The sequence below is a fragment of the Salvelinus fontinalis genome, chromosome 13 (genome assembly GCF_029448725.1).
Source record: "Salvelinus fontinalis isolate EN_2023a chromosome 13, ASM2944872v1, whole genome shotgun sequence".
NCBI classification, from domain to species: domain Eukaryota; kingdom Metazoa; phylum Chordata; class Actinopteri; order Salmoniformes; family Salmonidae; genus Salvelinus; species Salvelinus fontinalis.
In genome coordinates, this window is record NC_074677.1 from 47,161,825 (window position 1) to 47,174,929 (window position 13,105).

At 46.6% G+C, this 13,105-nt stretch overlaps 1 protein-coding gene across 12 annotated transcripts in view; it reads right to left on the reverse strand.

Moving 5' to 3' along the window:
• The window catches only part of LOC129868818 (acetyl-CoA carboxylase), a 44,023-nt gene extending 31,401 nt beyond the window's left edge, over positions 1 to 12,622 (reverse strand). For 4 of the 12 annotated variants that reach the window (XM_055943085.1, XM_055943083.1, XM_055943082.1 and 1 more), the window contains exons 1-15: positions 12,422 to 12,615; positions 11,158 to 11,431; positions 8,066 to 8,219; positions 7,825 to 7,963; positions 7,265 to 7,374; positions 7,071 to 7,152; positions 6,855 to 6,953; positions 6,552 to 6,769; positions 6,228 to 6,437; positions 5,905 to 6,075; positions 1,274 to 1,599; positions 910 to 1,164; positions 604 to 831; positions 322 to 472; positions 102 to 236 (exon numbers count right to left, since the gene is read on the reverse strand). In XM_055943085.1, coding sequence (XP_055799060.1) covers positions 102 to 236; positions 322 to 472; positions 604 to 831; positions 910 to 1,164; positions 1,274 to 1,599; positions 5,905 to 6,075; positions 6,228 to 6,437; positions 6,552 to 6,769; positions 6,855 to 6,953; positions 7,071 to 7,152; positions 7,265 to 7,374; positions 7,825 to 7,963; positions 8,066 to 8,219; positions 11,158 to 11,396 — 2,517 coding nt within the window. In that variant the 5' untranslated portion in view covers positions 11,397 to 11,431; positions 12,422 to 12,615. Of the gene's footprint in view, positions 1 to 101; positions 237 to 321; positions 473 to 603; positions 832 to 909; positions 1,165 to 1,273; positions 1,600 to 5,904; positions 6,076 to 6,227; positions 6,438 to 6,551; positions 6,770 to 6,854; positions 6,954 to 7,070; positions 7,153 to 7,264; positions 7,375 to 7,824; positions 7,964 to 8,065; positions 8,220 to 11,157; positions 11,432 to 12,421 lie in introns of all 12 variants that reach the window. The other 8 variants (XM_055943086.1, XM_055943084.1, XM_055943081.1 and 5 more) reach the window with 5 other exon arrangements.
• Positions 12,623 to 13,105: the final 483 nt, after the last annotated feature.

Sequence of the window (13,105 nt, forward strand, 5' to 3'; positions counted from 1 at the left end):
TACTGTATAGCTATCCACGTTTCCATTACAAAATACAAGAAGCATATTTAGTCTAAAAATCGCTAAATTCCCCAGTGTCAGACACACCGTCCCTTACTGACCTGTTGGACTCTGCTAGGATCATCTAACTGCAGCTTGGCGATGACACAGCCAGGCTCCAGCACAGCACCGGGCCTCTTCACATAGTGGATACAGCCAGACTCCAGCGCCGTCAGAGTCATCACCATCTTCATCACCTGACACAGTTATACACGCGGTTTACATGGCTGCTTGCTCTACTAACGGAGTGTGTGACCATGGCCACAACTATATCACACACACCTCTATCTCAGCATAACACTGGCCAGAGAACACGTGCCCCCCGTCCTCCACGGTGTACTGGATGAGTTTCCCTGCTGAGAGCGAGCGAAGCAGCGACGGGTCGTTCTCCTTCTCAAACACACACGTCTTGTTCCCAATGGTGATGCGGTACCTAGCGGGGAAAGAATCTCTTTTAGTCCATTGCCCAAATCAACCCCAAGCTAACCTCTCAACATTCCTTTAAATAAAGAATGCATGTATTCTGTCTATCCATCTTTCTTTCCTTCCATCCATCCATCCTACCGGTCCACCTCCTCCTTCATGTAGGTGGTGTAGCTGCTGCCGTCGTAGGAGAGCAACAGGCCCCCGTCGCTGAGGCGATGGACGTCCACCTCGGCAGAGGTGCTGTTCATGATGACCACGTAAGAGTTGGGGGACTGACGCGTCACCTTCAGACAATACTTAGTACCCTCATAGATCAATTCCACCTCAACTGTGTTGAGAAGAGTGTGCGCGGGCAGCACCTGGCCTCTGTAGAGGAGGAGAAGAGAGGAGAGTGAGATGGTGTGTGTGTGTGTGTGTTATTAAAATGTTTAAAATAGTGTTGACCTTTCTAGAGAGTGCAGGAAGTTGGAGACACTGTTCCTCAGGTTGACATCAGCCACGTGGAGAGCCCCGCTCACTATGCCCAGCATGGTGTCAGGACGCTCCGCCTGCATCTTCTCGGAGATGAGCCTGTCCAGCCAGCCTGTGTCGATGGTGTTGTGCTGGAAGCTCTCAGTCTCCAGCAGCTTGATGAGGTACTCCACTGTGGTCCTGAAGTCTCCTCTGATCGACAGCTCCTTCAGGGCCACCACCATGTTACTGAACACACACAGGAGAGGTGTTACCACACATCATTGGGTCTTACTGACAACACACACAAAACACAATTAACTTTACAGAATTTTTTCCCTAGTGTGTGTGTACTCACGAGATTGCCTCCTCTCGGTTCTCTCCCCAGGAGAAGCAGTGGCCAAACTGGGAGTCTGCAAACTCATGCAGGCCTCCGGCCGCGGCCACACTGAAGTATCCCCACACATTCTTGTTACTGCGGAAGTTCAGCTCCTGCACTGTGCCCGAGCTCGGCTTGAAACCTTCATCAGGGTTCTCACTGGTGATGCGTGCAGCGATGACATGTCCCCGTGGGGAGGGAGCCGTGGACAGACCCTCAAAGTCAATCATAGAGTCTCCCCAGGGCTGGACACCATACATCAATCTGATGTCCTTGATACGGTGAAGGGGAATCCCCATGGAAATCTGAGGAAGAAGAAACAGTTCCGGTCTGTAGTAGAAGGAAGTTCCTGTTAAACGAATGAGTCTTTAAAATAATTATAAAATTCACTAATGCACTTCTGGTCCAATGTTTATCCTGGAATTGAAATCAAGAATGTGCTCAGTTTGAATCTTCACTAACACCCTTTCATTTCCTGGAAATACTGAATAATAACAATAAATGTGTTTTTAAGGGTGGGATTAAAAACAAACAAAGATAACTATTGTAAAATATACTGTGCCTGTAAAATGTATATAGTATGTATAAACTGGAAGAAGATGCCTAAGTGTTGTTGTCCATTAGTTTAGTCCAATTATTGGGTGGTAGGGTAAGAGGAAAATCTATTTAAAAAAAAAAGATGGATAGCTAGACACACACACAAACAAAAATAAAATGTCCCCTTTTCAGGACCCTGTCTATCAAAAATAATTCGTAAAAATCCAAATAACTTCACAGATCTTCATTGTAAAGGGTTTAAACACTGTTTCCCATGCTTGTTCAATGAACCATAAACAATTCATGAACTTGCACCTGTGGAACGGTCATTAAGACACTAACAGCTTACAGATGGTAGGCAATTAAGGTCACAGTTATGAGAACTTAGGACACTAAAGAGGCGTTTCTACGGACTCTGAAAAACAACAAAAGAAAGATGCCCAGGGTCCCTGCTCATCTATGTGAATGTGCCTTAGGCATGCTGCAAGGAGGCATGAGGACTGCAGATGTGGCCAGGGCAATAAATTGCAATGTCCGTACTGTGATATGCCTAAGACAGCGCTACAGAGAGACAGGACGGAAAGCTGATCATCCTCGCAGTGGCAGACCACATGTAACAACACCTGCACAGGATTGGTGCATCCGAACATCACATCTGCGGGACAGGTACAGGATGGCAACAACAACTGCCCGAGTTACACCAGGAACACACAATCCCTCCATCAGTGCTCAGACTGTCCGCAATAGGCTGAGAGAGGCTGGACTGAGGGCTTGTAGGCCTGTTGTAAGGCAGGTCCTCACCAGACATCACCGGCAACAACATCACCTATGGGCACAAACCCCCCGTCGTTGGACCAGACAGGACTGGCAAAAAGTGCTCTTCGCCGACGAGTTGCGGTTTTGTCTCACCAGGGGTGATGGTCGGATTCGCGTTTATCGTCAAAGGAATGAGCATTACACCGAGGCCTGTACTCTGGAGCGGGATCGATTTGGAGGTGGAGGGTCCGTCATGGTCTGGAGCAGTGTGTCACAGCATCATCAGACTGCCTGCAATGACAACAAGCTCAATGTCAATGCTGTGCGTTACAGGGAAGACATCCTCCTCCCTCATGTGGTACCCTTCCTCCAGGCTCATCCTGACATGACCCTCCAACACCACCAGCCATACTGCTCGTTCTGTGCGTGATTACCTGAAAGACAGGAATGTCAGTGTTCTGGCCAGCGAAGAGCCCGGATCTTAATCCCATTGAGCACGTCTGGGACCTGTTGGATCGGAGGGTGAGGGCCATTTCCCCCAGAAATATCCAGAAACTTGCAGGTGCCTTGGTGGAGGAGTGGGGTGACATCTCACAGAAAAAACTGGCAAAGCTGATGCAGTCCATGAGGAGGAGATGCACTGCAGTACTAATGCAGCTGGTGGCCACACCAGATACTGACTGTCACTTTTGATTTTGACCCTCCCTTTGTTCAGGGACACATTATTCAATTTCTGTTAGTCACATGTCTGTGGAACTTGTTCAATTTTTGTCTCAGTTGTTGAATCTTGTTATGTTCATATAAATATTTACACATGTTAAGTTAAAATAAACGCAGTTGACAGTGAGAGGACGTTTCTTTTTTTGCTGAGTATATATAGGGTTTTTCTTAATTTTTTATTATTTTCTACATTGTAGAATAATAGTGAAGACATCAAAACCATGAAATAACACATATGGAATCATGTAGTAACCAAAGAAAAAAGTGTTAAACAACAATAGCCACCCTTTGGCTTGATGACAGCTTTGCGCACTCTTGGCAATGTATATTTACCCCAAAATATATGGGGGATGGGAAATGATGCAGACAATTACATTGATGGAAGCTACCATCTGCAATATTAAAGCTGATCCACCCCCTAAAAAAATCTAATAATAAAAATGGTTGCTAGGGTTTTAATTGGCTGACTATAGAAGAACATTGGGTCTTGAATGATATTTCTCTCTCACTTAGAACACGGTTATTAACTTTCTCCTCTTCCTGGCCAAGGCCCAGTTTCCCGATAGCGATGGAACTTTGGCTTAAGAGTGTTTTAATGATGCATTATCGTTCCTAAGGCAGAAGTTGTGACATGCTTTCCCCAGAACACCACGCAGAGAGAAAGTTTGCTTAATGTGTCATTAAACCATGTGTCGATACTGACAATGGATCAGCTCCTATAGAGATATTACCACCGATGGATACAAATAGTCTGAGGCGGCTTATTATGTTTACCCAATAACAATACACTAAACCACAGATGTCACATCATTGCACAGACGTTGTTACACATCATTAAATAAATTCAGGCAAAAATTAATAAACTGAAAGTAGCAAAATATAACTCAATTGATTGGACATGAAATGTATTTCAATATGATTTAAATACACTGAGTGTACAAAACATTAAGAACACCTTCCTGATATTGAGTTGCACCCCCATTTGATCCACCCAGAAAAGCCACAATTCGTTGATGCATGGGAATCTACAAGGTGTTGAAAGCATTCCACAGGGATGCTGGCCCATGTTGACTCCAATGTTTCCCACAGTTGTGTCACGTTGGCTGGATGTCCTTTGGGTGGTGGACCATTCTTGATACACACGGAAACAGTTGAGCGGGAAAATGTCAAAACAGCTCTTACACCATTGAATTTTTATTTAACTAGGCAAGTCAGTTAAGAACAAACTATTTTTTACAATGACAGCCCACCCCGGCCAAACCCTAACCCGGATGATGCAGTGCCAATTGTGCGCCGCCCTATGGGACACCCAATCACGGCCAGTTGTGATACAGCCTGGAATCGAACCAGGGTCTGTAGTGACACCTCTAGCATTGAGATGCAGTGCCTTAGACCGCTGCACCACTCGGGAGCCCAAAAAATGTGCATTGTCATAATTTTCACAATTTCACAGTATTATTCAAACCTCATAGTGTGGAAATATATATAAAAACACAGTAAATCACATTTTTGACTGCACTGGGCCTTTAAGATGCTTTTGAGAAACCTTTGTTTATCTCACTGAGAGGAATCACAGCTTGTTGTATCCCACTGTTGTCCGTCTGATCCTTCCTGCCCAGTGAGATTAGACAGTGTCAACGCTGCGGATAGGTGGACAGAGAGTATATCCCTCCCCTACAGCAGCAGCTCTGTCCTTCAGTTTGAACGCCCACCACTGACCAACATACTGCTGAGTGGACACGTGACCCACCACTGACCAACATACTGCTGAGTGGACACGTGACCCACCACTGACCAACATACTGCTGAGTGGACACGTGACCCACCACAGACCTACATACTGCTGAGTGGACACGTGACCCACCACAGACCTACATACTGCTGAGTGGACACGTGACCCACCACAGACCTACATACTGCTGAGTGGACACGTGACCCACCACAGACCTACATACTGCTGAGTGGACACGTGACCCACCACAGACCTACATACTGCTGAGTGGACACGTGACCCACCACAGACCTACATACTGCTGAGTGGACACGTGGCCCACCACTGACCAACATACTGCTGAGTGGACACGTGACCCACCACAGACCAACATACTGCTGAGTGGACACGTGACCCACCACAGACCTACATACTGCTGAGTGGACACGTGACCCACCACAGACCAACATACTGCTGAGTGGACACGTGACCCACCACAGACCTACATACTGCTGAGTGGACACGTGACCCACCACTGACCAACATACTGCTGAGTGGACACGTGACCCACCACTGACCAACATACTGCTGAGTGGACACGTGACCCACCACTGACCAACATACTGCTGAGTGGACACGTGACACACCACCACCACTGATGCTGGAGGTGTCTAGAACACCCCCTGAGGGGTGGTGAGGAGGAGGAAGAGGGAGGGGTGGATTTTTCATGTTTCTGCACATTAGCTCACTCCAACCTAACCAGTTACCATGGAGACAGAGGCCCGGGATGAAACTAACCATCGAGAGCAGCGAGGTGTGCCTACACAACAGAGACGTACGACACAGACTGAATAGGAGCTGGACACACATTGCTGCTGAAACTGACCTGCAGCTGTGCAGCAGGCAGGTTGACGTCGGCCACCATCTCAGTGCAGGGGTGCTCCACCTGCAGACGAGGGTTGAGTTCTAGGAAGTAGAAGCTGCCATCTTGGCTGTAGAGATACTCCACTGTGCCAGCACTGACATAGCCCACCATCTTAGCCAGCTTCACCGCACACTGAGGAGTGAGGAACAGACACAGTCACAACTTGGCAACCTAACCACAGAGCAACGAGTCCATCTGGCCATAGTCCCTCTCAAATTTCAACACATTGACATGGCTCCTCTCAATGGTAATGTCTCCATCCAATAGCACAAATTGTGCCATACCCTCTCCATGTCCTCAAACACATCTGAGGTGGAGATGGTGGCGGGCGCCTCCTCTATGATCTTCTGGTGTCGCCGCTGTACAGAGCAGTCCCTGCCGAACAGGGAGATGGCATTGCCGTACTGGTCGGCCAGGAGCTGGACCTCCAGGTGACGAGCGTGTTTGGCCAGCTGCATCACGAAGATGGGTGAGCCCGGAACCTCTGTCTGGACCTGAGCCAAGGAGAAGGGAGCATGATGGGTTAGTCAGAATCGAAATCATACTGAACATGTCTTTCAGCCCACCATAACCATATAGTGATACTGGAATTAGACTGGACTTCTCACCTGTCTGAAGAGGTTGGGGAAGTCATCAGCACAGTTGACTTTGCGGATGCCCTTTCCTCCACCTCCCTCGGAGGCCTTCACCATCACGGGGTAGCCCACCACCTCCGCAGCTTTCAGTCCTGCCTCCACATCATGGATGCAGCCCAGCTCATACAGATCTGGGGGAACGTTGATGATCCTCTTCTTCTGGTCGCTCTCTGACCACTCTACTGTTAGCCCTGAGACACACACACACCATGGGATCAGTCTCTGACAACACACTTACTTCAAAGCCATCCAGAGTATTCAACGGTACAGACATACCTGCTCCACTCCAGGGCAGGGTTGGGATGCCAGCTGTCTGAGCCACGATGGATGAAGCGATCTTGTCCCCTAGTGCCCACATGGCCTGGCTAGGAGGACCTGGAAGTAGGCACAGAACACATCATCTTACAGGACAGAGGGGCTAAAAGCAGTATCCATGGCTCTGTGTGTGGCTGGGAGACTCAGTGGAGAGGAGATAGTAGGAAACAGTCTTACCCATGAAGGCAATGCCATTCTTCATGAGCAGCTCTGGCAGTTTGGGATTCTCTGAGGCGTGACCCCACCCAGCCCATACAGCCTGGAGAAATCATTACAAACACAACAAGTTCAAATACAGGTTACAAGAGAGTTCAATCACTATTTAGAAGAAAGTCTACTCTAGGCCTAAATAAATGGATGTTTAGGAGTACCTGCACAGGTATACGCTTGGCAATGTCCAGAATGAGCTCCACATTGGCATAGTTGTTGTTATTGGTCCCTCCTGGCACAGGCACATAGTGGTCGGCCATCTTTATGTACTCTGTAGAAGATAGTGGGGTGAAAACTGTTTAGCTCTGCTCTGCCCATAAAATAGCATGTATAACAGTCCAACATTTCATCTCATCTTTCATCTCTAAATATTAGCTTGCTATCATCACATCTAAAACATCACCACAAGTGTCAAACCATTTACACATGATAGCATTTTGAGAAAGCCATTATTTTCTACACAATCAGACAAAGCCCTTTCTTCTGAACTAGGTCAGGGTTGCCTGTTCAGTGCAGTGCAGGTTTAAACCAACAGACATCCTGCTCTGGTCCATTGTTGGGAGCCTAGTGGGTCTGCTTGTTTAAACACATTAAACTGGCTGGAGTTTTGTCCTGTCTCTCTCTAGGTCATTAAGCAAAGTTAGAGGGGCTGGGTAGAGAATAGAGAGACACGGCTACTCCGCTGTTACTAGTTGTGATGATACCGTAATGTAAAGCTCACCTGCGTTGGCCTTCAGGTCCTCAGGGGTTACCATGACGACAAAGCGGATGGCGCGCTCGTTGCGAAACATCTCGTAAGCCCAGCGGCGGATGGAACGCATGCATTTGACCGCCGCGATGCCGTTGTTGGCAATGAGGACCTGAGACAGGAAGAGATGTGAGCGGGGGACTAGCCTCTGAAATGACTATGTCAAAACTATGGTAAAACCAGGCCCTAGAAGCTAAAGAAGCCCTGGCCTTACCTTCTCGATGACCTTATTCCCACCAAAGCGGGTAACAAACTCGGCAGGGGAGGCCACGGTGAAATCTCTCTGCAGGTCGATGCGACGCCGGTCTCGGCCCTGCTTGACCAGGTGCAGCCCAGACATGCTCGGTCTGTGTGAACAACTGAAATTACTTCAGCATGAAGAGAACACCGTAGTGTAAGGTTGGTGGGGGGGTGTCACGATCCCCCAGTATTTGTCATCAACATATTATTTTACATTCATCCATAATAACTTCTATAATAAGAAGACGTGAAAGTTCATGCTACAGTCAACATACACAACAAGCATAAGGGTAACGGCCCAAACTACACTTGACACGTAGCGTAAGCATAGCGCACACGTAGCTCAAGACCAGCGCTGGTGAAACAGTCACTGTGATCCATCAGAGATGTTACACCAGCCGTGCCATCAGCACGTGCGTGGAGCGCAGTTGCAGCGTCTTTTTACACCAAGTCTAATTTAAGTGTAAGCCTTCTTCGGCCAGGAAAAACACCAATAGAGATCTTTGTGAGCATTCATTGACTGAGCATTCAGCTGTCTTTTAACCCTCCTTCACACTCCTGGGAATTGGCCTAAATGGATAAGGCTACATTTAAATGTTTCTTACAGCGGAAACATGAAAAGCATAACCACAGTAGCAATTGAAAAGGAACAGTTGAGATAATTGTATACATTTTTTATTTAACCTTTATTTAACTAGGCAAGTCAGTTGAGAACAAATTCTTATTTACAATGGACTGCCTACCCCGTCCAAACCCTAACCCAGGCGACGCTGGGCCAATTGTGCGCCGCCCTATGGGACTCCCAATCACAGCCGGTTGTGATACAGCCTGGATAATGGCAAAATGATTAGACCAAAGTTGAGTACACAACAGTTCTCCTGACAAGACTGAATCCAAATATTACACTATTGATTTTATGTGCATTTTACATTTACACTACTTTTTGCTGAATTCGTTGATAAAGAAATCTGAAAATACTCTGGATACGCATAGTAACACAAGACAAGCCTATTCCTGGAAAATGTTGGGTAGGCGCAACCTAACACAAAAAAAATAACAAAGCTGCGATGATAAAAGAGCTACTGTGATTAGATTAGACTGTGTGGTGGACACTGGCCAAGGCAGAACATTTTTCCTCCTCAAAACATAACTGCTTACTAATAACAAGACACTGCTAAAACTAGTGCTCTAATGGTCACATCAAGGGAGAGAACCATCATGGATCAATGTAAACAGTCTACTCTACCTACAGTAAAAAAAATACTTGAAATCAATGTCCTTGTCTTTAACTGAGTAGGCATATCGGCCCATGAGGAGAAGACTAAATGTTCTCTCGTTTTTCTGAACTGTACACAATTAGATCTTCCACGACAAAAAAAAAAAGGAACAGCACACCATCACCAACCAGTCGCAGGAGGAGCGCAATCCTAACATGTTATTAACAGGCTAGGGCAACCTGCAAGTTTTTCCTCGGGGGGGAAAAAAATAGGGCACCTAAACTAGGTTTCACCCTCAGAGAGAGCCAGTGGGAGGATGGATCCAGTCACCCAGGAGGGTGTGTCAGGGACAGAACCCCTCAGTGTGCGTTCGGCCGGCTGCTGTGGCCTGACACTGCACTGTTGCATCATGATGGCATGCTACAGACACACAGACAAAAGCCTCTGAATGAAGCCCCAGAGAATGAAGCTCCCAGAGAAGGGCACTTCCCACCATCTGAGCTCCCCCTTGTCCTATGGGAGAGAGCTGCGGGCTCTGCCAGTAATTCCGGTTTCATCATCAACTCTCCCCATCACATACTCAAGCACACAGGACAGGTCAGCTGTAGAGAGCTGTGAAACTAATCACTGAAACGTGAGGTGCTAAAAGAGGATCATGAAAAACCTTTCCCTCTGTCAGAAAGGTACATCATAACAGCCTGCAACCTCAGACAAATCCCATATAGACTGGAGGTAAATACCTGAGCATGATGTTTGGTTATACTTAACTATTGGAATGTGATTCAGATATCAAGTTCTTTCTATCATGCCATGGAAGGATTGCCCCATCAGGTAATATAAGAGTGTGTACTGTACACCGCTATTTTCCAATCATGGCTTTGGAAAGTAGTGCCAGGTGTGTGAAAAGAGTTAGCTGACAGGTGAACAGCAGTGTGAGTGGAATTGGAGACAGATATTTACTTCTTCGTCAGTATTCTGGCCCACCACAACACTAAAACCCTACTGCTAGACTGACTGTAGTAGGCCTGACTCTCACGTCAGTCTGTTACAACTATTCAATTCCAACAACAGCCCAAACCTGTGGCAGGCATATAGTTGAACCAAAACTCACTAGAATAGCCTACATACAAAACACAGAGTTCGCAACAAGAAAGACTGAGAAACAAATCTGAACACCATTCTAAATGAATAGCCCGAGCCTACTGTATGTGTACGAATGTTTACATATTCTTCTGGCCAGCACCATATCTGCCAGTTATTCATACAAATCAAGTCTTATATATCGCCACACATCTGCATTCACAATGTCCATTCTCTAGAGCCTAGTCCCAGTGGCTGTAAAAAGAGAAACCGAATACAAAGGAGAGCTGGTGAGGCCAGGCTCCAGGGAGAGCTCAGGGCTCAGAGCTGAGGTTGTTGGCAATGGGACAGCAGCAGGGAGGGCAGTCCATCCAGAACACACAGCTCCTCTATAGCAAGCAGGCATGGTGTGAAGCTGGCCTGGCCACGTTTTTCACACACACCACCCACCCACAGCAGAGAAGCAAGGGAGGCCCGCCAGGGGGAGATCACTGAACCCAGTGTTCTCCTGCTGCTGCCATTTCAGAATACTCCCCTCCAGACTCGTCTGATATCTGTATTGGAGGTTTCTCCATCCCATACAACTGGGGCCAGATTGTTGCGGCAAAAAAAACTGTGCAGTACCATTTTGTATAAGGCATTGAGATACTGGTAACCTCAGTATAGATGCTATGATTAAACACCTCTGTGTGGTTGCCATGCCTGGATACACAACACAAACAGAGAGGCTCAGGGAACACAAACCAGAGAGAAAAGCCCGGGTTCTGACCTCATGTGGGGGCCGTCGATGTGGTCGAAGCCCATCTCGTAGGTGCTGTTCTCTGAGCTGAGGCTAGAAGTGGGAGATATGGAGCGCTCCTTCTCCTCCAGGCCCAGTGTCAGGTCTGGCTTTCCCAGGATCTCATCCTCAGAGTTCTCCTCCGACACAGAGCCGATGATGAAGTTGGAGTGCAGCGCAGCAAGGTTCGGGGCAGCAGCCTTATTGGCAGGCGCGTCCTGCTGTGCCATGGCTGGACCGTCACCGCGTTGGCAGGCTGCGAACACTGTGGAGGGAAATGAGTGGATGAGGAGAGTCAAAACCACAAGTATTTATAAAGCTGGAGATAGCGCTGAGTCCTCAAGTAAGTCAGGGCCACAGCGTGATGACACCAGGCCGTCCTGGCATTGGCTGCTGTTTGTCAGATTGCGTCAGTGAGAGGAGTTTCACAAAAATGATGTTGACCCTGCATTCATATCGCAAGACATTGCAAAATAATGGTACAGAGGGCATTACCTCCCCATCCTCCTTAAATAAAATGCTTACTGTAACTGTCATATATATATATATATATATATATATTTATTTATACATACATACATACACATATAGTTACAACAAACTTCAATCCAAAACCACTGGTTTGAAAGGCATGGTCTGCCTCGCTATTTGCTAGTCTTTGCGAGGGTATAATTTTCTTAAAACTACAACTGTGCACGAGCAGAGAAACTAGAACAAGACAGACACACCTTGCCAGCATTAGTTTTAGCTGCTTGCTGGACCTGAAAAACAAGCCCAACAATGCAGCGAACAGCACTGAACATAGACGTACCCCACATGATAATGATAGGCTCTAATGATAACGATAGGAAACAAATGTCGCCACGCACCCTGGTCCAAAACTGGTTTATCTTATGGATGGGAATCCAATGTCGAACAAGCAAGTTAAATCAAATCATGCTAGTAATGTTGTGTCGCGTTATGGCTAACCAAAATCATATAAATCAAAAAACACTCGTTAGTCTCAATAGAACTCTAGTCGATGTGAATGAGCAGGAAGGTTTCACAAATAGTTTCTGGTTATCTAGGTAGTTAGCTAGAAAGACAGACCGGTATCTTGTTAACGTTGGCTAGGTTATTACAACAGCATGTGAGGTGTCGGACAGCTAGCTAGCAAGATACCGGTCTGCTAACGTTACTGTAACTTAGTCAGTGTAGCTAATTAGCTTATCACCTAGCTACGCTAGCAAGCTAACGGTTAAGACTCAGTACTCACCGTGAGAAATAAACCGACAAGCAATCCTGAATCGTTGATCCCAAAGGATTGGTGGTGACTTATTTAATTCACTCTGGTTTCAGACATGTCTTTCCAACCGGTGATGACAAAAAAACACATTATGATGAGCTAATGTGACTACAAGAGGCGCATTTAACAGTAGGGAGTGGTATGATGCGAAGATGGGTTACTTTTGGCCATCCACCTCTGACCTTGGCTGTGTTGCAGTAGCGGACCAATCGGATTGCCCGAAAATATCCGAGGCGGGCAGAAAGAGCCAAAACTGGAATTGACTGGGAGGAGGTGTGCCCAATAAGAAAACATTTCTACCATCCCACGTGTTTGGTCCAGTATGGCCTGATCTGTTCAAACCTATCCTCCCTGGCAGGCTGGCAGAGAAATTTCTGATCATACAATAGTTTCCAGACTATTCTGATTTAACAAAAAGAAAAGAAAAAACACAGGGTATGATGTGTAACTTACCAGGAACCATACCAAGTACAAGACATTGCATAACAGCATACACACCATTTAGCAGTACACACCATTTAGCAGTGGCGTAAAGTACTGAAGTAAAAATACTTTAAACTATTACTTCAGTCGTTTTTTGGGTTATCTGTACTTTACTTTACGATATATATTTTGAACAACTTTTACTTTTACTTCGGAACAACAGGCAATATG